Raw genomic sequence first — 26,213 nt, 5'->3', positions numbered from 1 at the left:
ATATGTACTTCATCTGGAGATTGCAGTTTTCTCAAAAGAGTAAAGACATTTTATTACTCCTGAAGTTTTAGCATTAGTATTTTGTGTCATAATTCAAGAGATCTATTAAAATAATATTTTTGTTTCTCAGTCCTTAGGCAAACATTGTTTGGTCTTCAACTGTTTTGAGGATTTGGATTATAAGGTAAGGCTTATTCGTTTATATGTAGGAAAAAATATTGTGCACATAGAAGAAAGAATTCATTGAGGATTGAAAGAACAAGAAAAATATTTCTCTTGGAGAGACATTAAGTATTAACAGATCTGTAAATGCTGTTGATTCTTCTAAATTGATAAAATAGAAACTTAGAATATAATAGAAACTGAAAACATCATGCGGTTTTCTTTTATGAAACTGAACTACTTCTTATGACAGTGGTTTTCAAATTTTTTGATGGAGTTTTTCCTAACAAAATATGATATGGAACATGAATTTACTAACAAAATTAAGAGTACTGCTCTATTAATATAAATTTATTTTATACTTTTATTTACTTTCACTTTTTATTTACTATTTTATACTTTTATTTACTTTTTTATACTTTTATTTACTGAAAAGGTATACTCCTGTTTACTGAAAAGGTAATCATTAAAAACAATGAGGCTGTTATAATTAACACAGAAATTTGCATCAGAGTTTGTAGTGATGATTACAATTTTATGTCAGCCTTATTTTTTTCTGGTGGTATATTACCTAAGAAGACACAGCTCCTAACATTGTGAAATATTCATTGAAATGTCATATTTCAAATGTCATATACCTTTGGTGCCTCTGCCAAATTTACTTACAGTTTCAAAACACTCCCATTTACTTTGTCTTGCATGTTAAGTCCAGACCATTTACCTTTTATTAGGGTCCTTTTATTGGCAGCTAAAAGCACATTAGCTGTGAGAACCTGCCTTTCCAGTGTGTGCTCACTTAACACATGAAAAGTATCAATAAACACAGGTCAGCTGTTTGCATGAGTATTGTCAAGACCTAGAGACCCTAGTTTCCTCCCCAGGAACTGCCCTCAGGTGCAGTGAGCAGGGCTGAGCAGCTGAGCGGGGAGCCCAGAAACCTGCTCATCAAGATAAATCTTATTTTAATGATTTTTAGAATCAAAATTAAGGCCAAAAACCATGAAAAAATGAAATATCAAAATTTTCAGTAGCGACACAACCTGATTCCTGCAACCAGTGGGAAGAACTGGCTGCTGTGTCTCGGACCCACGGGACTCTGGCGTGCACTCCTGCGTCACACGGAGAGCACGCATTCCTGCACGTGTGTTCACTCACGCTTGTTGTGTTGGGCCTATGGTGTTCTTGTTTTGGCTGCCGGCACATGGGCATCCGTGGGTTCCCCACCTGGAAGCCCCCCCCGAACACCAAGGGCCAGGCCTCTGCCTGCACCTGCCAGGGGCGCGGGCCAAGCGCTGTGCACAACCGGCTGTTGTGCTAGGGAAGGCGTGCGCTGGCCTTGGAGACACTGCGGAACCACACGGGGCCAGCCCAGGGAAAGCATTCACCCGTGTGTAATTGTTTTCAAGATAATGGGGAGATTCTTCTTCGGACTGGTGCAGTCAGGAGCGTGGTGCTGTTTGGACGAGTTCAATCGGATTGACGTGAAGGTCCTCTCCGTGATTGCGTCACAGATCCTAACGATCAAGGCGGCAAAAGACAGCTACTCTGTCAGGTATGGGGTGGGTGCCTCTGCTTCCTTGCTGCTTAGTATTCCTTCTCCGGGAAGTGCTTCGGGTGTTGTTTTTTTCCTAAACACAGACCAGAAGAAATGAATGACATCTTGGACATCTCCTTTGCTGGGCAAGTAAAGAGCAAATATACGGAACTGACTTTCCTGCCAGCCTGGAGGTCTCCAGGCTCCTGTCCAGTGTTGGAAAGGCCTTCCCGGCCACCAGGACAGGTCACAGATATATCCAATGACTTTTTCTTTGAACTTTAAACTCTCTTAGTACCTTTCCATGTTAGGATGTTTCACTTGAAGAAACCAAAGTATGAACCATGAGAGACTATGGACTCTGAAAAACAATATGAGGGATTTGAAGTGGCGGGGGGTGGGGGGTGGGAGGTCGGGGTACCAGATGGTGGGTATTATAGAGGGCACGGATTGCATGGAGCACTGGGTGTGGTGCAAAAATAATGAATACTGTTATGCTGAAAATAAATAAAAAATACATTTTTTAAAAAAAATTGTTTTTTTCCCCAGCATGTGCTGTTTGGATTTAAATGTAACACAGCCTTAGGAACTTTACCAAACTCACTTACTGTTTTAACATACTTTGACTTAGAGAACACGGTTCTCTTAGCAATGAATACTATAATGGACAGGGGAGGAAAATTTTTCTTTTTCCTGTCTAGGTTCTTTTGGCTGGTCTGTTAATTAAATTGGCATAAGATAAGTTAATGGGAGAAAAGTTTAATTGCATACATACATAAGCCTCACACAGACATGAGAGGTTCAGAGACAGGCCATTAAGGTTTGTATGCCATCTTGAGCTAAGGAGAAGGGGAAAGGCATCTGGGGCTATGAAGGGAAAGAAGAAAAGTCACAGGTAGACGGGAAGAGCAGATGTTTGGTGAGAGAGACAACAGGACACAGAGAGGAATCTGAATGAACAGGTCTGCTGAGCTCCGCACAGCTTACTACGCCCAGCCCATACTCTCTGTAGCTGTCTCCGTGAGAGGTGTCTTCCTGGACCCGGCCCTCTATCTAAACTCGTAGAAGCAGTTAAAGGGGGAGGTAAAAAGCTCTTCCTGAGTCTTTTGGGCCTTCACTGTCTTTAGCTAAAAATAATGTACGTAAAGAAGTGGCACATTTTGCGGGGTACTCATTCCGAACTCCTACCAATGTCTTGTAGGTTTATGCTGGAAGGAAAAGAAATTCGTATCAACATGTCTTGTGCAGTATTTGTCACCATGATCCCTGGGTAAGTATCTGTGCTAGGAGTGGAGACAGTCAAAATCGTTTTCTGAGATCTTAGCCACAAAGCAGTCGTCTGACATTGTAGTGTACCTTGTACATTGTACCATTGTAATGTACTGCCACTGCTGACCCCCTCCTGTACCTGCACACTCACAAGTGTTACAGTTCCGTACTTGTGCCCATGGGTGGTCTCACGTTAAGTTTCTGACTGAGGGATGTTTTCACTTCCAGAATGGTCAGGAGAAAAGAAAAGGTTAGCCACTTGTCACTAAGAAGACAGACTAAAAAGCGGAGAGTAGCAGAAGGAAGAGAACTTGAAGGTTATGAGGAGTGGAGGCTGGGCAGGCTCAGTGAACACCTGTCAAGGGAACGTGTGGAGGGAACGGTTGGGGTGGGAGCGACCTGATGTGAGGCGCACCATGGGAGGAGGCACAGGGAGAAAGGTCGGTAGAGAAGAACACTCTGGAAATGAAAAGTACAATAGAAACTGTCTTAGACACTTGCTTTCAAGTGAAGGTCACATAGGACACAAACAGGGTTATTCTGGGGGAAACTATATTGTGTGGTTCCTCAACGGGAAAAATGAAAACGAAATAACTGCTTTTCTGCTTATTTATTTCTTTGTTTTTCTTACCCTCTTAAGATATAAAGGTCGAGTAGAGCTCCCGGATAACTTAAAATCTCTGTTTCGCCCAGTGGCAATGATGACTCCCCATTATCAAATGATTGCTGAGATAATGCTGTTTTCATTTGGTTTCAAATCTGCAAAATCACTCTCTGGAAAGCTGGTTAACATTTATGAATTAGCCAGCAAGCAGCTCTCACAGCAGGTAACACATTGCTTTTTTCAAAAGCAAGGGGATTATAGAAAACCTTAAATAAGACTTTTCTGGTATCGGACCATGGGATGACCTGGGAAATAATGGAGATAGAATCCGGTCAGCAGTTCAAGATGGCGAGCCAACATGGAGGTGAGGGTATGTGTAAAACCAGTCCAGGTTGCAAGCCTTTCCTCCAGGGCCTGGAGAAAATAATGGAATACCTGCTGTGTGAAACTGGGGACTACTTTCTCTCCATACGAGGAAGTTAACCTCTATAGTAGTGACTCGCACTTTTTTTGTGCTTCGAGATAATTGGGGGAATTTGTTGAAACACAAATCCCTGGACGTTACCACCAACTTCCTGAGTGGCGCAGCCCTTGAGAATTTGCGTTTCTAACCAGTTCTCAACAGTCCCTGATGTTGCTGATCTGAGTACCACATGTTGAAAATGATGTTCTGGGATATGCTAGCTGGATGGGTATTTGTTTATGACTCAGCATGGTTTGGACAACCAGCCACACCACCTCCAGAATGTTCTTCCTTACCCTATTCTTTCAGTTCTTTCTCTCCATTTCAGAGAAAATTTAGTTTAGATCCTGATAGTTTTTAACAGCTTTAATACTTCTGACTTTCTCTCTTAAGAAGACTTTAGGGGCACCACTTCGGGGGGAAGTGAAGGCACTAGAAGCCAAATGCAGTCTTTCTTGATTTACAGCACAGTCTCTCTTCACAGTGTACATGATTAGGGATTTAACTGTATAGTATATGTATTTATGTCCAAGTCATCCCATTTTTCATTCAGAAATGTAATAACTCAGATACTTTAATGCTTTATAGGATCATTATGATTTTGGCTTGAGGACTATGAAGACCGTTTTAACAATGGCTGGGAAGAAGAAACAGGTATTTAAATGGTGAGTTGAATTTTGAATCGTTAGGTCAAACGAAGTTATACAACACAGGGAAAATAATTGGTAAAAGTCTAAGTAACAGTAACAAGATAAAATGGAGCTCCCAGAATGTTACAGTGAAATATGATAGAGGTGTTTAAGAATGTGAAAGAAGAGGAAGAAAAAAATGCACAAGATCCCCGGGGACTTTTCCCCAGAAGAACTTATTGTTTAAAAAAATGTATCTTGGGCCGCCTGGGTGGCTCAGTGGGTTAAAGCCTCTGCCTTCTGCTCAGGCCATGATTCCAGGGTCCTGTGATCGAGCCCCACATCAGGCTCTTTGCTCAGCAGGGAGCCTACTTTGTCCTCTCTCTCTGCCTGCCTCTCTGCCTACTTGTGATCTCTGCCAAATAAATAAATAAAATCTTTTTTTAAAAAACTATCTTAACCTTTATATAATAAAAGATACACTGGAATAAAAGGCCTTATTTAAAAGAGCAGTAATTTAATGAGAAATGTAAGACCTATATGAATATATCTGTATGAGAAATGTGTAAAACCCATATGAAGAAAGCATTTGTGAAGGACACAAATGAAAACATGAATAAATGAAATAATACATCATGTACTTAATATAACATCTTAGATGGTCTAGCATCATAAAGATTTAAAGACTCTAAATGCTCATTTATAAATGAAAAAACCTCCCAGTGAGTATACCAAAGGTATTATTTGTTTATTTTTGAGCCAACAGATTCTAAAGTTCAAATAGAAAGGGGCTTCTCAGTGGCACAAGTGGTTAAGCATCCGATTCTTGGTTTCGGCTCAGGTTGTGATTTCATGGGTCATGATCTCACGGGTCATGAGATGGAGCCCTGAGTCAGGCTCTTTGCTCAGCAGGGAGTCTGCTTGAGATTCTCTCTCCTTCCATCCCTCCCACCACTCGCACTCGCGTGTGCAAGTGCACTCTTTCTCTGCCTCAAATGAATAAATGCATCGTAAAAAAAAAGAAAAACAGTTAAGACTAACTTGAAAGATATTAACAAATAAAAGCAATGAAGGAGAAACTTCCCTTTAATTACTGAGACATATTATAGAGCTGCATTGGTTAAACACTGTGGTGCTGGCTTATGAACAAAGAGGGACAAGTCATCAGGACAGAACAGAACCCAGAAGCAGGACTGCACGCTCTGGGTGTGTAGTGTGTTGTCAGTTGTGAGGCAAGAACAAACTCCCAGACTTTCCAGTGATTGTCTTTGGGAAAACTAAAGTGCCCTGTGCATAAAGATGCAGTTGGAGCCACGGCCAACGTTATCTACCTGGATAACAGGAGCAAAAGACTGAAAACATAAAAGGATTTGAAGAAACAAAATGTCCTTTATTTTCTTGGATTACAGAAGACCTGTAAAACTAAGACTCAAAATCTAGAAGCTAAGGCAAAGAGTGATAATGGTCAAAAAACACTGTGCGATCAGGGGCTGAGTGCTGAACTGGGAAGAAGGATATTTGCAGCTCTCTGGGCAGAGGGAGAGCTCACTCTGATGACATGGGAGCACTGCCTGGAGAACATGCGGAAGGACTCGTATGCAAAATGGGCAAAGCCAGTTCTCAGAAAAGGAAACATAAAAGTTTTTAAATACATGAAAGTATACTCAACCCCACTCCTGAGAGAAATGCACATTAAAAATGGAAATGTCTCTCATCTGATGGGCAAAAATACGAAAGTTGGGACTTTGTTGATGAAGCTATAGGGAAGTGAGCATTTGTTTCCATTGTTGCTAAGGGGCGGACCTCTTTGGGTTTGATTAGGGGCTATATTCATGTATTACCCATTAAAAATTAAATGAAAAAAGTGAATACGTTGTAAGAGGGCATATCAATATACCATTTACATGAATTATTAAAACACAGCCAGTGTTACAGATTGTTCATAGTACCTAGATACAGCACCAAGCACAGAACGCTGTAGGGAGGGGAAGAGTCAGGGGTCTGGCTTTAGCTCGACCATAGTATGTTATTTCTTACAAATGAAGGAACTAAGGCATATATTACAAAATGGCCTATGTAAGACTGATGGCAGGTAGATGGCTACCTGTTATGAAATGCTTTGTCGTTGGGAAGAATTAGAGGCAGGAGTACCAGGAATCAGCCTCCTGACGTCCTCCAGTCCTCCAGGCTTTCTGCTGTACGAGGACCTGTTCCAGGGAGGGAGTCCCTGATCCATGTTCTTTGCATCATAGAAAAGCCTCAGTTAGTTCTCCTAGACACCTGGACTAGGGATCTCGCCTCCAGTGTGCTGTCAGTCTGCTGCCATGAGGAGCAGCTGTCTTTTGTCTGTCTGTGCTTGCACAGCTGTGACAGCCCGTCCCCTGGTCCTACAGACCATCGTGCAGGTGATGTGGTTGTGTGAAGTTGACTGTATTATAAAGAGAATTGGGGGATTTTTAAAAGATTTTATTTATTTATTTGACAGAGATCACAATTAGGCAGGGAGGCAGCCAGAGAGAGAGGAGGAAGCAGGCTCCCCACCGAGCAGAGAGCCTGATGCGGGGCTCAAACCCAGGACCCTGGGATCATGACCTGAGCTGAAGGCAGAGGCTTTAACCCACTGAGCCACCCACGTGCCCAGATTTGGGAATTTTTATCAGAGTAAAGCACAGCAAAAAATTTAAAAATCAGACTGTTTTGCTTTTTAAAAATCCCTTGGTCCTTCCTGACACCAAAAATTATTGTGATTCTTCTTGTCTGGCCTTTTCCCTCCTGTCCCTTCCTCTCCCTCTGCTCTTGCCTATTCTTTCTCAGGCTCCTGGCTTTGCCTCCGAGGCATGCAAGGATACCACAAATGTCCCTCATTTCCAGAGCAGTCTCCCAGCAACTCTGTCTAGAGCATACTGGAGCCTCTCTCTAACTCCCGGAAAGTCTGGAGGTGCTTACATTTAAAACAGTAATAGGAGGGGCACCTGGGTGGCACAGTTGTTAAGCGTCTGCCTTCAGCTCAGGTCATGGTCCCAGGGTCCTGGGATCGAGCCCTGCATCGGGCTCCCTGCTCAGCAGGAAGCCTGTTTCTCCCTCTCCTACTCCCCCTGCTTGTGTTCCCCTCTCTCGCTGTGTCTCTTTCTGTCAAATGAATAAAATCTTTAAAAAAAAAAAAAAAAAAAACAAAACAGTAGTAGGAGACCATGTATTTGCTTTGTAGGGCTGCCATAACAAATGGCTACATACTTGACATCTTAAAGTACCTGAGACCAGAAGTCTGAACTCCAGGTTGTGGGCAGGACTGTTGTCCCTGCCAAGGCCCAGAGGGAGAGTCCGGCATGTGCTCTGTCAGCACCCCGGAGCTTGTGGCTGCGTCACTCCAGTGTCCACCCCCTCTTCTCACTGTCTGCGTGTCTGTGTGTCTCTCTGCCTTGCTCTCAGGAGGAGCGTGTGTCTGCATTTAAATCGGGATCATCTGGGATAAACTCAGTCCCATCTTTTGCTGTATCAGAAAATATTCACAGGTTCCAGGGATTAGCAAGGGAATATATCTCTGTGCAACAGTTTTGTCTGCCCCCCCGCAGACAGTCCCAGAAAGGAGGTTTCTGTATCTCCCCTTCGGGGAGACAGACTGCCCAGCAGCTGGAATCCTAGGATGTCCTTGGTAGGAAAGATGTGCTTTGTCGGCAGCTAGAGAATTAACATCTCTTCAGGTAATCACTTGAAACACTTACAAAACTTACCACAGTTATGGTTTGTCTCCCTCCCAATCCCATCTTCTTTCATTTCTTAATCTCACAAAACAAACTGAGGGTTGCTGGGGGGAGGGGGTTTGGGAGAAGGGGGTGGTATTATGGACATTGGGGAGGGTATGTGTTTTGGTGAGTGCTGTGAAGTGTGTAAACCTGGTGATTCACAGACCTGTACCCCTGGGGATAAAAATATATGTTTATAAAAAATAAAAAATTATATTTAAAAAAAAAGGCATAAAAAAAAAAAAACTTACCACAGTACTGGGCCATAAAGTGAGTCTTAACTAATTCCAAAGAATGTGGTAGGTATCATGAAGGCAATCAAAATGGGTAAGAAAAAAAAATTATTTTCTTGGATTTTCTTGGATTTTAGTTGACTTATAAGTGTAGAGCTTTCATTTTTTATTCTTAAATGATAATAGATATTCCCCCATGATAATCTTAGATGCCATCCCCCAAATTATTCTTTTGGAGAACTTTAGTTGAGTCTTACCTTTTTATATCTAACAGCACAGTATCATAACAGTATTATTATATATAAACTGTCATCGCTCCCAGATGTAGTAGTCAGTTTGTGTGTCCGTCCGTCCGTCCTTCCTTCTTTCCTTCCTTCAAGTTATCCTCCTTGAGTGTAAAGCAAGCTGTGTCTGGGGAGAAAGGATGTCACTGACCCCCAGCAACTGTCTGACCTGGGTCATGTTGAGTATTACTTTCCCTCTAAAGTGCTTGAAAAGAGTAATGAATTCTTCGAATAAAGAACTAAACAGAGTGTCCGGTAAAAGTGCTCCCTAAACGTTAGCTATTAGCTGTTTTTATTAAGGATCAAAGACTTCAGATTCGCCTCCATCCTGCTGAAGAGTTTGGACATGCGTGCCCAGGAGGGCAGGAGGGCCTCTCCCGCCCAGAGTACGTTGCTTCTTGCGTGTCTCTGCAGTCTGATCGCATGGCCTACTGTTCCTTCTCCTGCGGGCATGTTTAATGTGCACAGATATGTGTTGAAGTGTTCAAGAGGCAACATATTGTTACTGTGGGACAGTATATTATGCAATGACTTCTTACATCTGGAGGCTTTTATGACAACAAGCAGAGATACCTTCAGCTGGCTTGAGCAGAAGAGGGGTTCAAGGTTTCTCTCCCTCAGAAGCTCCAGAGGCGGGCAGGGGAGGACTGTTCTGACAAGGGTTTCAGGTCCATTGGTCTCTACAGGACCTCTTCCATGGCATAACTTGGGCCACAGTTCCCAGCTGCATAGCCTGCAAGCCTGTTTCCCTGGTCTCCTTGAGATTGTGAATAAATTGTTATTATTTCTTATTTTTTTGAAGATTTTATTTATTTATTTGACAGAGAGAGAGATCACAAATAGGCAGAGAGAGGCAGAAAGAGGAAGGGAAGCAGGCTCCCCACTGAGCAGAAAGCCCGATGTGGGGCTCCATCCCAGGACCCTGGGATCATGACCTCAGCTGAAGGCAGAGGCTTTAACCCACTGAGCCACCCAGGTGCCCGTTATTATTTCTTATTTGACATCAACCCAAATTCGTTCCATTATTTGCAGCTAAAACACGTTACTGATACAATGCCAGACCCTGACTGGGGGCGTGGCATTGCCCTGCCTGTTCAGGACCAGCCCGGGCCTGTCTCTGGGTCCCATCTGTGGGCCCTGGGACCAGATATGCCTCACGCACACCGCCTAGCTGCTTTGCGGTGAGGGACAGGAGGAAGGGCTGTGGGGATAGCCCCCACCGCAAAGGAGCGGAACAGTCCTCGGTCTCATTCTTGCTCACCTGGTCTGTGTTTTTTTCTTCTGTTAAAGTAACTCCTGTGACCATCTTTCTGAAAAGGAGGAGACTCTGATCGTCCTTGAGGCTCTAAGAGAAGCTAGTTTGCCAAAATTTCTCCCTGAAGACATCCCATGTTTTGAAAAGATTATAGGAGATATTTTTCCTGAAGCAGAAGTTTCAATACCAAATCAGGTTGTCTTGGAGGTAATAAGACTTTTGAAAACCATCACAAATGATTTAGATGTGGAATATTGAGATAAGAAATGACGTAAGTAAAAAATATTCTAGTTCTTCCTGAAACACTCTATTCGTGTTCTGGTTGGAGGGATAAACATACTCGGAGACATATTCCCCTTGGGAGAAAAACAGCCTCAGTCAAGGAAGGCTGCTAATTACATTGTTCCCCAGTTTTTTCATCTTTCCAAAGGGAATGAGAGTTTCCTCTCATTAAAGACATGCTCTAAGGATCAAATTAGATCAGGACTATGAAAAAGGACATTACAATGTAAACTTTTGTGGTTATAAAAATGGCATGTTATGACTGACCTTGCAGTCATTGCTTCTGTCTGGGTGGGGTCTTGACTTTTCTCCCGTGGCCCCCTGTGTCCACATGCTGCGGCAGCCAGCAGTGCTTTCTGGACACCTGTGACCAGGCCCACAGAGTCCACAGAGCCCCCAGCAGACAGACCCAGAGTCAGCTCCCCCGACACCGATCACACGGCCTTTCACGGTCTGGCCACATCAGGTGACCTTTGTGTCCTTTTTCCTCCCGCCACCTTTTCTACCCCAGGCGTCTCTTTGCTTTCTGGCTCGTCCTGGGCCCTTATCAGCTATCAGGCCATCAAACCCACACACTCCTTTCCCTGGTACCCTGCCCAGTTTTTCAAAACACTTTTTTTTGTTTTAATTTTAGTATATATGGTATATGTAGCTTGTAGTTTAAACAGCCTCATAATTGTTCCTTCTTTAAGTATAGGTATAAGCTATGTGCACAACCCTTTACCCAGCGGGCATAGAATACATATTATTTTGAGGCACACATGAAGTGCTCAGCAGAAGATCATTCATTAGGTTGTGTAGGAAAGTCTGGGAAAATTTCCCTTGCAAACCACCCGGACCAGGAGTTTTATGACACAATAGTTCTTTCATGGTTCTGGTCTAGTTAGATTTCAGATCCCTTCTAGGCTCAATTTTGTTGAACTAGGGAGTATTCTCATGGCATTCACATGTTATATGTTCTGTGTGGATCTCACAGCCGCTGTGGTTTCCCGTTCCTGATGTTACCCTCCCAGCAGGTCTTATTTTCTTAGCTTGGGTTTTCTTTATTACCTAGATGACCTACAAGTGTATCTAATTGTTTTATTCAAAAAAATGGCCTTTTATTTAATACATCTTTTTGATTTCTAACCTTTTAATATCCCTATTATTATTTTTATTTTTTTATAAACATATAATGCATTTTTAGCCCCAGGGGTACAGGTCTGTGAATCGCCAGGTTTACATGCTTCACAGCACTCACCACAGCACCCCCCAATGTCCATAATCCAACCACCCTCTCCAGACCCCCTCTACCCAACAACCCTCAGTTTGTTCTGTGAGATCAAGAGTGTCTAATGGTTTGTCTCCTCCTGATCCCATCTTGTTTCATTTATTCTTTTCCTACCCCCCAAAAAACCCCACGTTGCATCTCCACTTCCTTATATCAGGGAGATCATATGATAGTTGTCTTTCTCCAATTTACTTATTTCGCTAAGCATAATACCCTCTAGTTCCATCCGCATCATTGCAAATGACAAGATTTCATTTCTTTTGATGGCTGCATAGTATTCCATTGTCTATATATACCACATCATCTTTATCCATTCATCTGTTGATGGACATCTAGGTTCTTTTCATAGTTTGGCTATTGTGGACATTGTTGCTATAAACATTCGGGTGCATGAGCCCCTTCAGATCACTACTTTTGTATCTTTAGGGTAAGTAGTGCAATTGCTGGGTCATAGGGTAGCTCTATTTTCAACTTTTTGAGGAACCTCCATGCTGTTTTCCAGAGTGGCTGCACCAGCTTGCATTCCCACCAACAGTGTAGGAGGGTTCCCCTTTCTCCGCATCCTCACCAGCATCTGTCATTTCCTGATTCATTAATTTTAGCCATTCTGACCAGTGTGAGGTAGTATCTTATTGTGGTTTTGATTTGTATTTCCCTGATGCCAAGTGACATGGAGCACTTTTTCATGTGTCTGTTGGCCATCTGGATGTCTTCTTTGCAGAAATGTCTGTTCATGTCCTCTGTACATTTCTTGATTGGATTATTTGTTCTTTGGATGTTGAGTTTGCTAAAGCTCTTTATAGATTTTGGATACTAGCCCTTTATCTGATATGTCGTTTGCAAATATCTTCTCCCATTCTGTCAGTTGTCTTTTGGTTTTGTTAACTGTTTCCTTTTCTGTGCAAAAGCTTTTGATCTTGATGAAACCCCAATAGTTCATTTTTGCTCTTGCTTCCCTTGCCTTTGGCGATGTTCCTAAGAAGAAGTTGCTTCAGCTGAGGTCGAAGAGGTTGCTGCCTGTGTTCTCCTCAAGGATTTTTATGGATTCCTTTCTCACATTGAGGTTCCTTCATCCATTTTGAGTCTATTTGTGTGTGTGTGTAAGGAAATGGTCCAATTTCATTTTTCTGCATGTGGCTATCCAATTTCCCAGCACCATTTATTGAAGAGGCTGTCTTTATTCCATTGGACATTCTTTCCTGCTTTGTCAAAGATGAGTTGACCATAGAGTTGAGGGTCTATTTCTGGGCTCTCTATTCTGTTCCATTGATCTATGTGTCTGTTTTTGTGCCAGTACCATGCTGTCTTGATGATGACAGCTTTGTAGTAGAGCTTGAAGTCCGGAATTGTGATGCCACCAACTTTGGCCTTCTTTTTCAATATTCCTTTGGCTATTCGAGGTCTTTTCTGGTTCCATATAAATTTTAGGGTTATTTGTTCTATTTCTTTGAAAAAAAAATGGATGGTATTTTGATAGGAATTGTATTAAATGTGTAGATTGCTTTAGGTAGCATAGACATTTTCACAATATTTGTTCTTCCAATCCAGGAACATTTTTCCATTTCTTTGTGTCTTCCTCAATTTCTTTCATGAGTACTTTATAGTTTTCTGAGTATAGATTCTTTGCCTCTTTGGTTAGGTTTATTCCTAGGTATCTTGTGCTTTTGGGTGCAATTATAAATGGGATTGACTCCTTAATTTCTCTTTCTTCTGTCTTGTTGTTGGTGTAGAGAAATGCAACTGATTTCAGTGCATTGATTTTATATCCTGACACTTTACTGAATTCCTGTACAAGTTCTAGCAGTTTTGGAGTGGAGTCTTTTGGGTTTTCCACATATAGTATCATATCATCTGCGAAGAGTGATAGTTTGACTTCTTTTTGCCAATTTAGGTGCCTTAATTTCCTTTTGTTGTCTGATTGCTGAGGCTAGGACTTCTAGTACTATGCAGTGGTGATAACGGACATCCCTGCCATGTTCCTGACCTTAGTGGAAAAGCTGTCAGTTTTTCTCCATTGAGAATTATATTTGCAGTGGGTTTTTCATAGATGGCTTTGAAAATATTGAGGTATGTGCCCTCTATCCCTCTGCTTTGAAGAGTTTTGATCAGGAAGGGATGCTGTACATTGTCAAATGCTTTTTCAGCATCTATTGAGAGTATCATATGGTTCTTGTTCTTCTTTTATTAATGTTTTGTATCACATTGATTGTTTTGCTGATGTTGAACCAACCTTGCAGCCCTGGAATAAATCCCACTTGGTCATGGTGAATAATCCTTTTAATGTACTGTTGGATCCTGTTGGCTAGTATTTTGGTGAGGATTTTCACATCTATGTTCATCAAGGATATTGATCTGTAATTCCCTTTGTTGATGGGATGTTTGTCTGGTTTTGGGATCAAGGTGATGCTGGCCTCATAAAATGAGTTTGGAAGTTTTCCTTCCATTTCTATTTTTTGGAACAGTTTCAGGAGAATAGGAATTAATTCTTCTTTAAATGTTTGGTAGAAATCCCCCTGGGAAGCCGTCTGGCCCTGGGCTTTTGTTTTTTTGGAGATTTTTGATGACTCTTTCAATCTCCTTACTGGTTATGGGTCTGTACAGGTTTTCTATTTTTTCCTGGTTCAGTTGTGGTAGTTTATATGTCTCTAAGAATGCATCCATTTCTTCCATATTGTCAAGCTTGTTGGTGTAGAGTTGCTCATAATGGGTTCTTATAATTGTTTGTATTTCTTTGGTGTTGGTTGTAATCTCTCCTCTTTCATTCATGATTCTATTTTATTTATTTATTATTTTATTTTATTTTATTTATTTATATATTTCTCTTTTCTTTTGATAAGTCTGGCCAGGGGTTTATCAATCTTATTAATTCTTTCAAAGAACCAGCTCCTAGTTTCGTTGATTTGTTCTATTGTTTTTTTGGTTTCTATTTCATTGATTTCTGCTCTGATCTTTATGATTTCTCTTCTCCTGCTGGGTTAAGGCTTTCTTTGTTGTTCTTTCTCCAGCTCCTTTAGGTATAGGGTTAGGTTATGTACTTGAGACTTCTCTTGTTTCTTGAGAAAGGCTTGTACTGCTATATATTTTCCTCTCAGGACTGCCTTTGCTGTGTCCCACAGATTTTGAACTGCTATGTTTTCATTATAGTTTGTTTCCATGAATTTTTTCAATTCTTCTTTAATTTCCTGGTTGACCCATTCATTCTTTAGAAGGATGCTGTTTAGTCTCCATGTATTTGGGTTCTTTCCAAATTTCCTCTTGGGATTGAGTTCTAGCTTCAGAGCATTGTGGTCTGAAAATATGCAGAGAATGATCCCCATCTTTTGATACTGGTTGAGACCTGATTTAGGACCCAGAATGTGATCTATTCTGGAGAATGTTCCATGTGCACTAGAGAAGAATGTGTATTCTGTTGCTTTGGGATGAAATGTTCTGAATATATCTGTGAAGTCCATCTGGTCCCATGTGTCATTTAAGGCCTTTATTTCCTTGTTGATCTTTTGCTTGGATGAACTGTCCATTTCAGTAAAGGGAGTGTTAAAGCCCCCTACTATTACCGTATTATCGTTGATGTGTTTCTTTGATTTTGTTATTAATTGGTTTATATATTTGGCTGCTCCCATGTTAGGGGTATAGATATTTAAAATTGTTAGAGCTTCTTGTTGGACAGACCCTTTGAGTATGACATAGTGTCCCTCTTCATCTCTTATTATAGTCTTTGGCTTAATATCTAATCTGATATAAGGATTGCCCCCCCACCGCTTTCTTCTGATGTCCATTAGCATGGTAAATTGTTTTCCACCCCCTCACTTTAAATCTGGAAGTGTCTTCGGGTCTAAAATGAGTTTCTTGTAGGCAGCATATTGATGGGTTTTGTTTTTTTATCCATTCTGATACCCTGTGTCTTTTGATTGGGGCATTTAGCCCATTTACATTCAAGGTAACTATTGAGAGATATGAATTTAGTGCCATTGTATTGCCTGTAAGATGACTGTTACTGTATATTATCTCTATTTCTTTCTGATCTACTACTTTTAGGGTCTCCCTTTGCTTAAAGGATCCCTTTCAATATTTCTTGTAGAGCTGGTTTGGTGTTTGCAAATTCTTTCAGTTTTTGTTTTCCTGGAAGCTTTTTAATTTATCCTTCTATTTTCAATTATAGCCTTCCTGGATATAGTATTATTGGCTGCATGTTTTTTTCATTTAGTGCTCTGAATGTATCATGCCAGTTCTTTCTGGCCTGCCAGGTCTCTGTGGGTAAGTCAGCTGCCAAACTAATATTTTTACCATTGTATGTTACAGACTTCTTTTCATGGGCTGCTTTCAGGATTTTCTCTTTGTTGCTAAGACTTGTAAATTTTACTATTAGGTGACAGGGTGTGAACCTATTCTTACTGATTTGAGGGAGGTTCTCTGCACCCCCTGGATTTTGATGCTTGTTCCCTTTGCCATATTAGGAAAATTCACTATAGTAATTCTCTCCAATATACCTTCTGCTCCCCTCTCTCTCTTCTTCTTCTTCTGGAATCCCAATTATTCTAACGTTTTCTCGTCTTATGGTGTCACTTATCTCTCGAATTCTCCCTTCGTGGTCCAGTATTTGTTTGTCTCTCTTTTGCTCAGCTTCTTTATTCTCTGTCATTTGGTCTTCCATATCATTAATTCTTTCTTCTGCCTCATTTATCCTAGCAGTAAGAGCCTCCATTTTTTATTGTACCTCATTAATGGCTTTTTTTATTTCAACTTGGTTAGATTTTAGTTCTTTTATTTCTCCAGAGAGGGCTTTTATATCTCCCAAGAGGGTTTCTCTAATATCTTCCATGCCTTTTTCGAGCCCAGCTAGAACCTTAAGAATCGTCATTCTGAACTCTAGATCTGACATATTATCAATGTCTGTATTGATTAGGTCCCTAGCCTTCAGTACTGCCTCTTGTTTTGTTTTGTTTTGTTTTTGTGGTGAGTTTTTCCCCCTTGTCATTTTGTCCAGATAAGAATATATGAAGGAGCAAATAAAATACTGAAAGGGTGGCAAAGACCACAGGAAAATGTGCTTAAACCAAATCAGAAGAGACCCCAAATCGTGGGGGGGGGGGGGGACAAAGGGGATTAAAAGAAAAGTTAAAAAATATATAAAAAGAAAACAAATAAAAATATAGAAAAGAATATATATATATATATATTAGACTGGTGACTAGCACAGGGTCACCCCCTTAATTTTGTGAGTATTTTGGTCTCTTAGAAGAAACTACCTCCCAAACTTTTAAAGAATGAAAAACATATATAGGGGTAAACACAATGAAGAGATGGAATATGCCTATAAAGATAAAAAAAATTTTTTTTAATTTCTAAAAAAGGAGTTGATAAAGTAAGTTGGTTGGGAGAATAAAGAAGAAAGTGGAGAGAATTTGCTCAGGCTGGAGACTAGAACAAGCCCGAAGCTAGATTTAGGGTATATTTTGATCTGTTAGAAGAAGTTGTAACCCAAATTTTTTAGAAGAAAAAACCCTATGTGTATACAAAAAATAAAGTTAGATACAATGAAGAATAAAATATGACTGTAATAATGAAGGTTCAAAAAAGATTACTATTTTTTTAATGAAAGGTACTGTTAAGATAAACTAGTAAAAAATGTTAAAAGAGGAAAGAGTAAAAGTTAAAAAAAATTAGCAGAAGAAAAAAATAAAATTAAAAAAATTAATTAACGCAAGACCAAAGAATCATGGGGAGAAAGCCATGAATTCCATGCTTTGCTTTCTCCTCCTCTGGAATTCCGCTGTTCTTTTTGGTAAGTGAACTTGATCTTGGCTGGATTTTTTTTTATCTTCGGGGGGAAGGGCCTGTTGTAGTGATTCTCAAGTGTCTTTGCCCGAGGCAAAATTGCACCGCCCTTACCACAGGCCAGGCTAAGTAATCCGATAGGGTTTGCTTTTGGGAGCTTTTGTTCCCTGAATGCTTTCCGTAGAGTTCTGGAGGACGGAAATGAAAATGGCGGCCTCCCAGTCTCCCTCCGGAGGAGCTGAGAGCTCAAGGCCCCACTCCTCAGCGCGCCCTCAGAGAAAAGCGCTCAATCACTCCCGTCTCCCTGGCCTCCAGCCACACTCCGAGCTCACCCAGCCTGTGACCAAGCATCTCTGTCTCTGGCATGCAGCTCTGCCTGGAGTCTCTGAACCCTGCAGATCCCTGAGCTCCCCCAGGGGGTGTCTCCCCGGATCTTGTGGGGACCCCACTCACAGAGCAGTGGCCTGTGCCACGGATTACGGTTCAAGGTAACCCTGAGCTGAGAGCTCACTCATTAGCTCTGTCGCTGTAGCCGGCTTCCCTGCTCTAATACCTGTGAGCTCTGCAACACTCAGACACCCCCAATCCTTCTTTGATCCAACAAGACCTGGGACTACGCTGACCCCATCTGGGCTTCACTCCAGTTTAGCCTCTGGAGCGATGTCCCTCAGTGGAGCAGTCCTGATTTAGTGCTCTGTTGTTCTGCCACTTACCGGGAGCTGCACCCCCGCCCCACGTGGTCTGTCTTCCTGCTGCTTTGGATTCACTTCACCACCGTCCTACCTTTCAGAAAGTGGTCGATTTACTGTTTCTAGAATTGTTGCTCTTCTTCTCTTTGATCTCCTGTTGGATTTATAGGTGTTTGGAATGGTTTGATAAGCTATCTAGCTGACCTCCTGCTACCTGATGTCATCTCAGCCTGCTACTTCTCTGCCATCTTGACTCCTCCCCCCCATTATTATTTTTAAATGCCTTCTTTTTTTCTCCCAGTTTTGTGTTTTCCCTCCAACTGTCTAAGATGAGTAGTTTATTTTTTTACTACTATAAGTTGATAAAACAAGGGACATCCATGTGGCTCAGTTGGTAAGTGGCTGGCTCTTGGTCTCAGCTCAGGTCTTGATCATAGGGTTGTGGTTCAAACCCCACACTGGGCTTCATGCTGGATATGAAACCTACTTTAAAAACAAAACAAAACAAAAAATCCCAACAAAGAAAACTATGTAACTTCATCCAAGCACTGCCTTAGATACAGAGGCTGTAAGTTCAGGTGGGTGGTGTTTTCCTAAGCATTTTTCCCCAGAAATTTGATAGACTAATGTGTATTTTTTTTCCTAAGTTTTCTTTCAAGACAGAGGTTTTTCATGCTTTTAATTTCCAGATAAAGACCTTTTTATTTTCTGATTTTGTTACCAATTTCTGGTTTTACTTAATTATCACCAGAGAATATTATCTTTGTTATTATTCCTTAAGAATTTAGACTTTTTAATGGCCTAATGGATAGGTAACTTTTGTGCATAGTCCCTATACACGTGGAAAAAAGGTATCTCTGGACTGCAAATAGAAGACAGAGATTTTTTTTATCTCCATTTGTTAATACTGTTCATTTCACATTTATTAAGTGATGCGTAGGGTACCAGCTGGTGAGCTACACTTCAGCAAGAGACACTGAAATGCTTATTACTCAGGGGTCTTGGAGGAAGTTTGCAGGACAGGCCTCCCGGAGCCCCCGGGGAGCATGAGGCAGGGTGCCGGCAGAGAGGCAGGCCTGGGGCACCCTCCTTCTTCAGGGGCCATGGCCAGGCTGCTTTCGGGATTCCCAGGCTAAGGCTACATTGGTCAGGGCAAACCAAACAGAGCAGGCATTTGGCAAGTTCCTGGTGGGCGCCGTCTAAGGAGCCTGTAAAGGAAAGACCCCAGGAGGCAGGGACATGCCACCACCAGCTCATGCCTGCTCCCGGCTCTACAGGCTGCCATCTGGGGGCCTGCGCCAGTGGGAGGGTCAGAGTCACGTCCCCACAGGCTGTTGGATGGATGGGACAGAATGGATGCAGAGGCAGCTCAATCCCATTTTCTCTATCTTATCGATGGTGCTACACGTGCCACAGACGGACTTGTACTTGTTTACTTGTTGTCCTTGGACTCAGAAGGGAACTCGTGTCTCCTTTCCACACATTCCTATTCACCCTTCCACCCTCTGCTTCCTAATGGTCATTACTGGGTCATCTGACACACGGATACCAATAACACATCATTGCAGGAGTTGTGCTCAAAAAGCAGCACTTTTGGGTCCTGGGGTGTGGTTTTTTGGCTTGAATTCCACTTTGTTCAGATGGTTATGCCATTGTTTGCCTTTTGGACTTGTGGACTTGTTTTTTTCCCAACTTTATAAATTCCACAAAGTGAAGTGGTTTTTATTTTTTGTTTTAAAGATTCTATTTATTTGACACACAGAGAGAGAAGTCACAAGCAGGCAGAGAGGCAAGCAGAGAGAGAGAGGAGGAAGCAGACTCCCTACCAAGCAGAGAGCCCGATGCAGGGCTTGATCTCTGGACCCTGGGATAATGACCTGAGCTGAAGGCAGAGGCTTTAACCCACTGAGCCACCCAGGTGTCCCTGAAGTGGTTTTTAAATTTTGTTTTATTCTACAGATTTTTATGCAGGCTAGTATTTTTATTCTAAGGATAACTTTATACATCTTTATCATAATATCCATAGTTTTTCAGCTATTTGGATACTGTTAGTCCCTAATATGAACAATGATATATGTCTTCTTTCTCCTTTCTGCTCTCTTTCACTGCCCAAATTTGACAATATTGCCTGCTTTTTTTTTTTTTAACTTTGTACATTAGAAATGCTGTCTGTGACTCTGTGCAGGAAAGGGGTCTGGGAACACCCTGTGCCTCCCCAGCCCATGGCTCTGGACCCGCCCAGTGTTATCCAGCTCCGGCCTCCTGGCTGCGTGGCCATGCGATGCCTTCAGTTACTTCACAGTGTCGTAGAGTTCTTGGCGATACTGGTGTCATAGTTATAATATTCTCAGTGGTGTATAACATGTGTACTGAAATGCCTTTGATTTGAGTCTCCCCTTGAATATGGCGGCCTTGGTGAAGTGTCTCAGTAGTTCAGAATTAGCACTGATTTTATGTGTTCCGTGGGGATTTTGTTGGCCGATCATATCAGAATGAAAGCCATACCTCTTTCCTGCCGTCCTTGTGTCCCATATTCTCTTTTGCTTATGAAAACTTTCCAGGGTTGCATCACTCCTGCCTTCCTGGGATATTCCACGTTTTATCCTCATGTGATTTTTATATACTATTTTATTAAGTTAGTTAATATTTTATTTAGGATTTTCACATGTACACTTAAAAATTACCTTACCTGTTTTTAGAATCAAGATTATCCTAGCTCTTCAAAAGAGACTGAACAACAAATGTTCTTATGTTTTCTGGAAAAACTTGTATAAGATTAGATTTTTGATCAAACTCACTGTAAAAATACTTGGATCTGGATTTGGTAGGGGTGGGAGGGAGAGGTTTTGAATCACTTAGTGAGCCCTTCACACTCCCTGTGTTCACACAACAAATGCGTGTTTCTAAATGCATTAACTGAAGTTGTTTCTACTACTCTCACCACTTTCCAGGCTCTGCTACAGTTATTTCTGTTCTTCGTAATGATCGTTCTTGCCTGAGGTCTGTTTTTTGAAAGAGGTAACTTTTGGTTTTGATTTTTTTTTTCACTATTTTTTTCCTTGATCTATTTGGTTGATTTCTGTCCTCCATTATTTACATTCTATTTATTTCATTTGACTTGTTCTCCTATTCTTAAGTTTAGTGCTGAGTTTGTTTTTTATCTGTTTCTTCCTAAAGTATTAAAGATGTGAATTTTCCTCTCAGTATTCCTGGAGCTCTTTCCTATAAGTTGGTTATTTTTGTTTTTTGTTTTGTTTTGTTTTTTAAAGATTTTATTTATTTGACAGAGAGAGATCACAAGTAGGCAGAGAGAGTGAGAGAGAGAAGCAGGCTACCTGCTGAGCAGAAAGCCTGATGCAGGACTCAATCCCAGGACCCTGGGATCATGACCTGAGCCAAAGGCAGCGGCTTAACCCACTGAGCCACCCAGGCGCCCCATCCTTTAAGTTTTCACATGTAGTATTTTAATTAACATTTAGTTATAAATATTTCTTTATAATTTTTAAAGCCCATTAGTTTTTTTTTTTTTGCCAATTTCTGAGAATTTAAACTACCCATATATTATTAATCTCCATTTTGATTAGTTTTGATTGGGGACTATATGCTATACTGTACATATTTATCCTTTTGAAATAACCTTCATGAGGTTTCCTACATCCCCTAATGACATCGTTTTGTAAGTGCTTCATGTGTGCTCTGATATAATAGGTGTTCTATGCTCATTGGACTTAATATTATATACATACACTCTTACACAGCTTAGATACCTATTTTTTATTGATCCATCAGCTTCTAAAAGTGATGTATTAATATATTAACTACAATTATTGATTCACATCTGTTTTCCCTGCATATTGGCACATTGCTGCTCTTATATAGTTTGATGATATACGTGGATATATATTTATTTCTTATTCTTCTTAAATTCCACATGTAAGTGAAACCATACAATATTTGTCTTTCTCTGACTTATTTCACTTAGAATTATACTCTCTAGATCCCTCTATGTTGTTGTGCATGCTAAGAGTTCAGTCTTTTTTGTGACTGGGTGATATTGTACCATACACACACACACACACACACACACACACACACACACACACCATACCTTCTTTATCCATTCATCCAACGATGGGGATTTGGGGTGTTTGCATACCTTGACTGTTGTAAAGCTGCAGTAAACATAGGAGTGTGTATGTCTTTTCAAATTACTGTTTGCATTTCTTTAGGTAAATATCCAGTAGTGAAATTACTGGATCATATGGTAATTCTATTCTTATTTTTTTGGATGAACCTCCATACTGTTTCTTGGAGTGGCTAAACCAGTTTGTGTTCCCACCAACAGTGCATGAGGGTTCCTTTTTTTCCATATCATCGTCAACACCTGTTGTTTCCTGTGGGTTTTGGGGTTTTGGGGGGTTTCACTCTTTTTTTTTTTTAATTTTAGTTCCATTATGGTTAACATATAGTGTTGTATTAGTTTTAGGTGTACAACATAACTATTCAATAATTCCATTTATTGAACTCATTCTTATTCCTCTTCCTCCCACATCTTAGGTATATGGTGACATTTTTTACAGTCTTTTATGAAAGTAAAATGAATCCCTTTTTGTGAATCTCTTGACTGAATTTTATAGATACACTTATTTTTGCCTCTTTTGTGCATCCAACTTTTCTTATTCCTGCTTATGGTCTTTCCTTTCCACTCAAATAATATATTTTTTTTAAGATTCTATTTATTTGTTTGACAGAGAGAGAAAGAGAGAGAGTTCACAAGTATGCAGAGCAGCAGGCAGAGAGAGAAGGAAGCAGGCTCCCTGCCAAGCAGAGAGCCCAATGCAGGGCTTGATCCCAGGACCCTGAGATCATGACCTGAGCTGAAGGCAGAAGCATAACCCACTGAGCCACCCAGGTGCCCCAAAGAATATTTTTTAGCATTTCTTGAAGGGCTCGTTTAGTGTCATTAATTCCTTTAACTCTTGTTTGTCTGGGAAGCTCTGTCTCTCCTTCTGGTCTGCACGAGAGCCTTATTGGATATTCTTGGCTCCAGATTTTTTCCTTTTAGCACTTTGAATATATCATTCTACTCCCTTCTGGCCTATGAAGTTTCTGCTGAAAAATACACTGATAGCTGTATGGGGTTTCCCTTGTATGTAACTGCTTTTCTTTTCTCTTGCTGCTTTTAAAATTCTTTATCACTACTTTTTGTCATATTATTTACTTTGTGTCTAGGTGTGGACCCCTTTGACTTGGTCTTGTTGGGATTTCTCTAGGTCTGTTGGATCTGGATTTCTCTTTCCTTTCCCAGATTCAGGAAGTTTTTAGCTATCCTCTCTTCAGACAAATCTTCTGCCCCCTTTTCTCGCTCTTTTTCTTCTGCCCCCTTTTCTCGCTCTTTTCCTTCTGGGGTCCCTATCTGTTAATCTTGATAATGTTGCTGAGTTCCCTGGGTCTATTCTCATTTTGTGTATTTTTTTCCCCCTATCATCTGCTCAGCTTTATTACTTTCCATGACTCTGTCCTCCAGGTGGCTGATCCATTCTACTTCCTCTTGTTTGCTATTTATTCCAGCTGGTCTATTTTTATTTCCATTAAGTGAGTCCAATAGCTCTAATTGCTCTTTTTTATGTCTCCTGTCTCTTGGTGGAAGGTCTCATGAAGGTTCTGCACTCCTTTCTCAATTCTGGTGAGGATATTTATGAGAATTACTTTAAATTCATTATCAAACCTATTACTCATTTCCTTTTTGTTTAGGTCTCTTGCTCTGATTTTGTTCTGCTCTTTCATTTGGGACATATTCCTCTGTCTCTTCATTCTTTCTATTGCTGTGTCTATTTCTTTGTGTTAGGAAAATCAGCTATGTCTCCTGCTGTTTTACTGTCTCTTTAAGAGCAGGGACTCAGCTTCCTATCTGAACCTGCTGATCTTTAAAGTTCCAGGTGGTAAGTCACACTGAATGTAAGAGCTCACAAAGTTATGCCCCTCTGGTTTTCAAAGGCATTGTTATGGGGATCCCTCTTCTTGGTATAGGTCCCTGTGCCTGGGCTGACATCTGCTCCTCTTCCCCTTCCTGTGCCCTCAGATCCCTCCCTCCTACAGACAGTGTCACAGGTCTGTCAGTGTCACAGATCTGTTTGGTTCCCAGCTGTGTCTCTGCCCATCCTACCCTCTTCAAGGTGGCCTCTTCTTGGTGTGTAGCTGTGGAGAGCCTGTCCTACCAGTCTTTGGGGAATCTTCTGAGTCATTTACACAGACATGAGTGTTACCTAGTTGTATCCATGGGATGAGGTGAGCCCAGGACCCTTCTACTCCACCATCTTCTCTGCAGGTCTCTCTGGAAGCTTTTAAAATTTTCATTTTGTCCTTGATATTCCAAATCTTACTTTAAATTCTCTAGCTATGTATTTTCATATTCTGTTGGCTGTTTTAATATGGAGCTATTTATTTTTAGTTTTCTGTTGACAGGAAGTGGACTTCTGCTCTGAGATTCTCTGTTCCATGTGTTTCAATGAGTTGGATTTTTCCAAACCAACAAACTGTAGGTCCAAACTCTAAGCTAAATCAGCTTAACTGTTTTCATAGCACTTACCTGTGTTTTAGATATTACAGATTTTTCTGTATTCTTATTGTAATGAAAACATATAGATATATAGATAGATCGATATGTCTATATATAGGTATAGAGATATAAGATATATTGATACAGATATTTATATAGATATCTATATCTATATGAAGATATCTTTGTGGTTTTGTGCTATGTGGCTTCCAGGAGACATAAGATGGATGGTTGCATCTAAGCTATTGTCTACATTCTGCATATTTATACTTACATTTTGAGGATTTCCAATCTGCTAGAAAAAGGGAAGGAAGATGTTAGTTGACAAATTTCACTTTCTCTCTCTTATATAAGCATCTTTTTGTTTCTCCCCAGCCTACACATTCCTTCCTCTCCTTTCTCCAGTTATGTGTTACCTTTAACATTTTCAAATCGCAGCTAAAACAAATGGCATTGCCTTCATAATAGCATTTCTAGGTGCACGTTGATGGTTTGACTTTTTTACCTTTTATATTCATCTCTTCCTAAGTTTTACAAGTTAGTTTAGAAACATCAGTTTATTCTGCTTCTTTCCCCTTCATATAATTTTTACATTATAAATATGAAGGCTTTCATCTCTTAAATAAACTGTTAATAAAATGTTGCCAATTAATAATATATGGCTAGAGAAATGACATAAAGTTCACAATTTAAAGGTTTAATATTAAATTTGGAATAATCCAGTCTTTTATTTAATAGTGTATTTTTGATGGTTTACACAGTGACCAGTCACATATAGCATATCCACATAGGAATACATGCTCTTAAATAAATACACTGTACGTGGGCTGTTTACATCCCTTGTTCATTTGAGGTACGAGAATCTGAATTGCGTGCAATAGGCAACTGGAATCTCTCCAGCCTATTCCCATTTCTCTCTCTAACCACATCTACAGTGTTGGGGTGGGAGTGTCATTAACTCAGAGCAACCATAGAATTTACAAAGAATCACCAAAACCATATCCTAATGTGGTACATAAATGATGTACAGTTTGCCAGGCGGCTGACTCTATGGAATATCATTTACAACCATAAATACTAAAGTAAGATTATAATTTTTGTTTCAAAACCTTCCAAAGTAAGGAATTGTGAAAGTCTTTAACCAGGAGGGATGACATGTCCAAATATCTCTTCTTTTGATTATCCCACTTGTGCTGATCCTCAGACTCCCGTGCTATCCCTAGTCCACTCCTGCAGACTGTTGGCCTACGTCCAGGCAGGTGTCTAGGTTTGTATTGTCTATGGTGGAGAATTCCTAGCCCCCGCATCTGAAACTGCTCCACATTCAGGCCTTACGTGGGTGTCTCATCAACTCCATTTAAAAGAAGTTGCTCTCATTGTGCTACTGGGTATTTGCCCCAAGATAGAATGGAGCGATCCAAAGGGACACCTGCACCCCAGTGCTTATAGCAGCAATGTCCCC

At 40.8% G+C, this 26,213-nt stretch overlaps 1 protein-coding gene across 1 annotated transcript in view; it reads left to right on the top strand.

The window, feature by feature from the left end:
- Positions 1-26,213, top strand: part of DNAH14 (dynein axonemal heavy chain 14) — a 320,474-nt gene that overhangs the window by 124,952 nt on the left and 169,309 nt on the right. The window contains exons 29-34 of the mRNA XM_059145622.1: positions 131-184; positions 1,569-1,714; positions 2,898-2,966; positions 3,606-3,792; positions 4,621-4,697; positions 10,212-10,383. Coding sequence (XP_059001605.1) covers positions 131-184; positions 1,569-1,714; positions 2,898-2,966; positions 3,606-3,792; positions 4,621-4,697; positions 10,212-10,383 — 705 coding nt within the window. The remainder of the gene's footprint in view (positions 1-130; positions 185-1,568; positions 1,715-2,897; positions 2,967-3,605; positions 3,793-4,620; positions 4,698-10,211; positions 10,384-26,213) is intronic.

This window comes from Mustela lutreola, chromosome 14 (assembly GCF_030435805.1).
Source record: "Mustela lutreola isolate mMusLut2 chromosome 14, mMusLut2.pri, whole genome shotgun sequence".
NCBI classification, from domain to species: domain Eukaryota; kingdom Metazoa; phylum Chordata; class Mammalia; order Carnivora; family Mustelidae; genus Mustela; species Mustela lutreola.
Note: the sequence above shows the minus strand (reverse complement) of the source record. Positions and strands in the feature narration are given on the sequence as shown.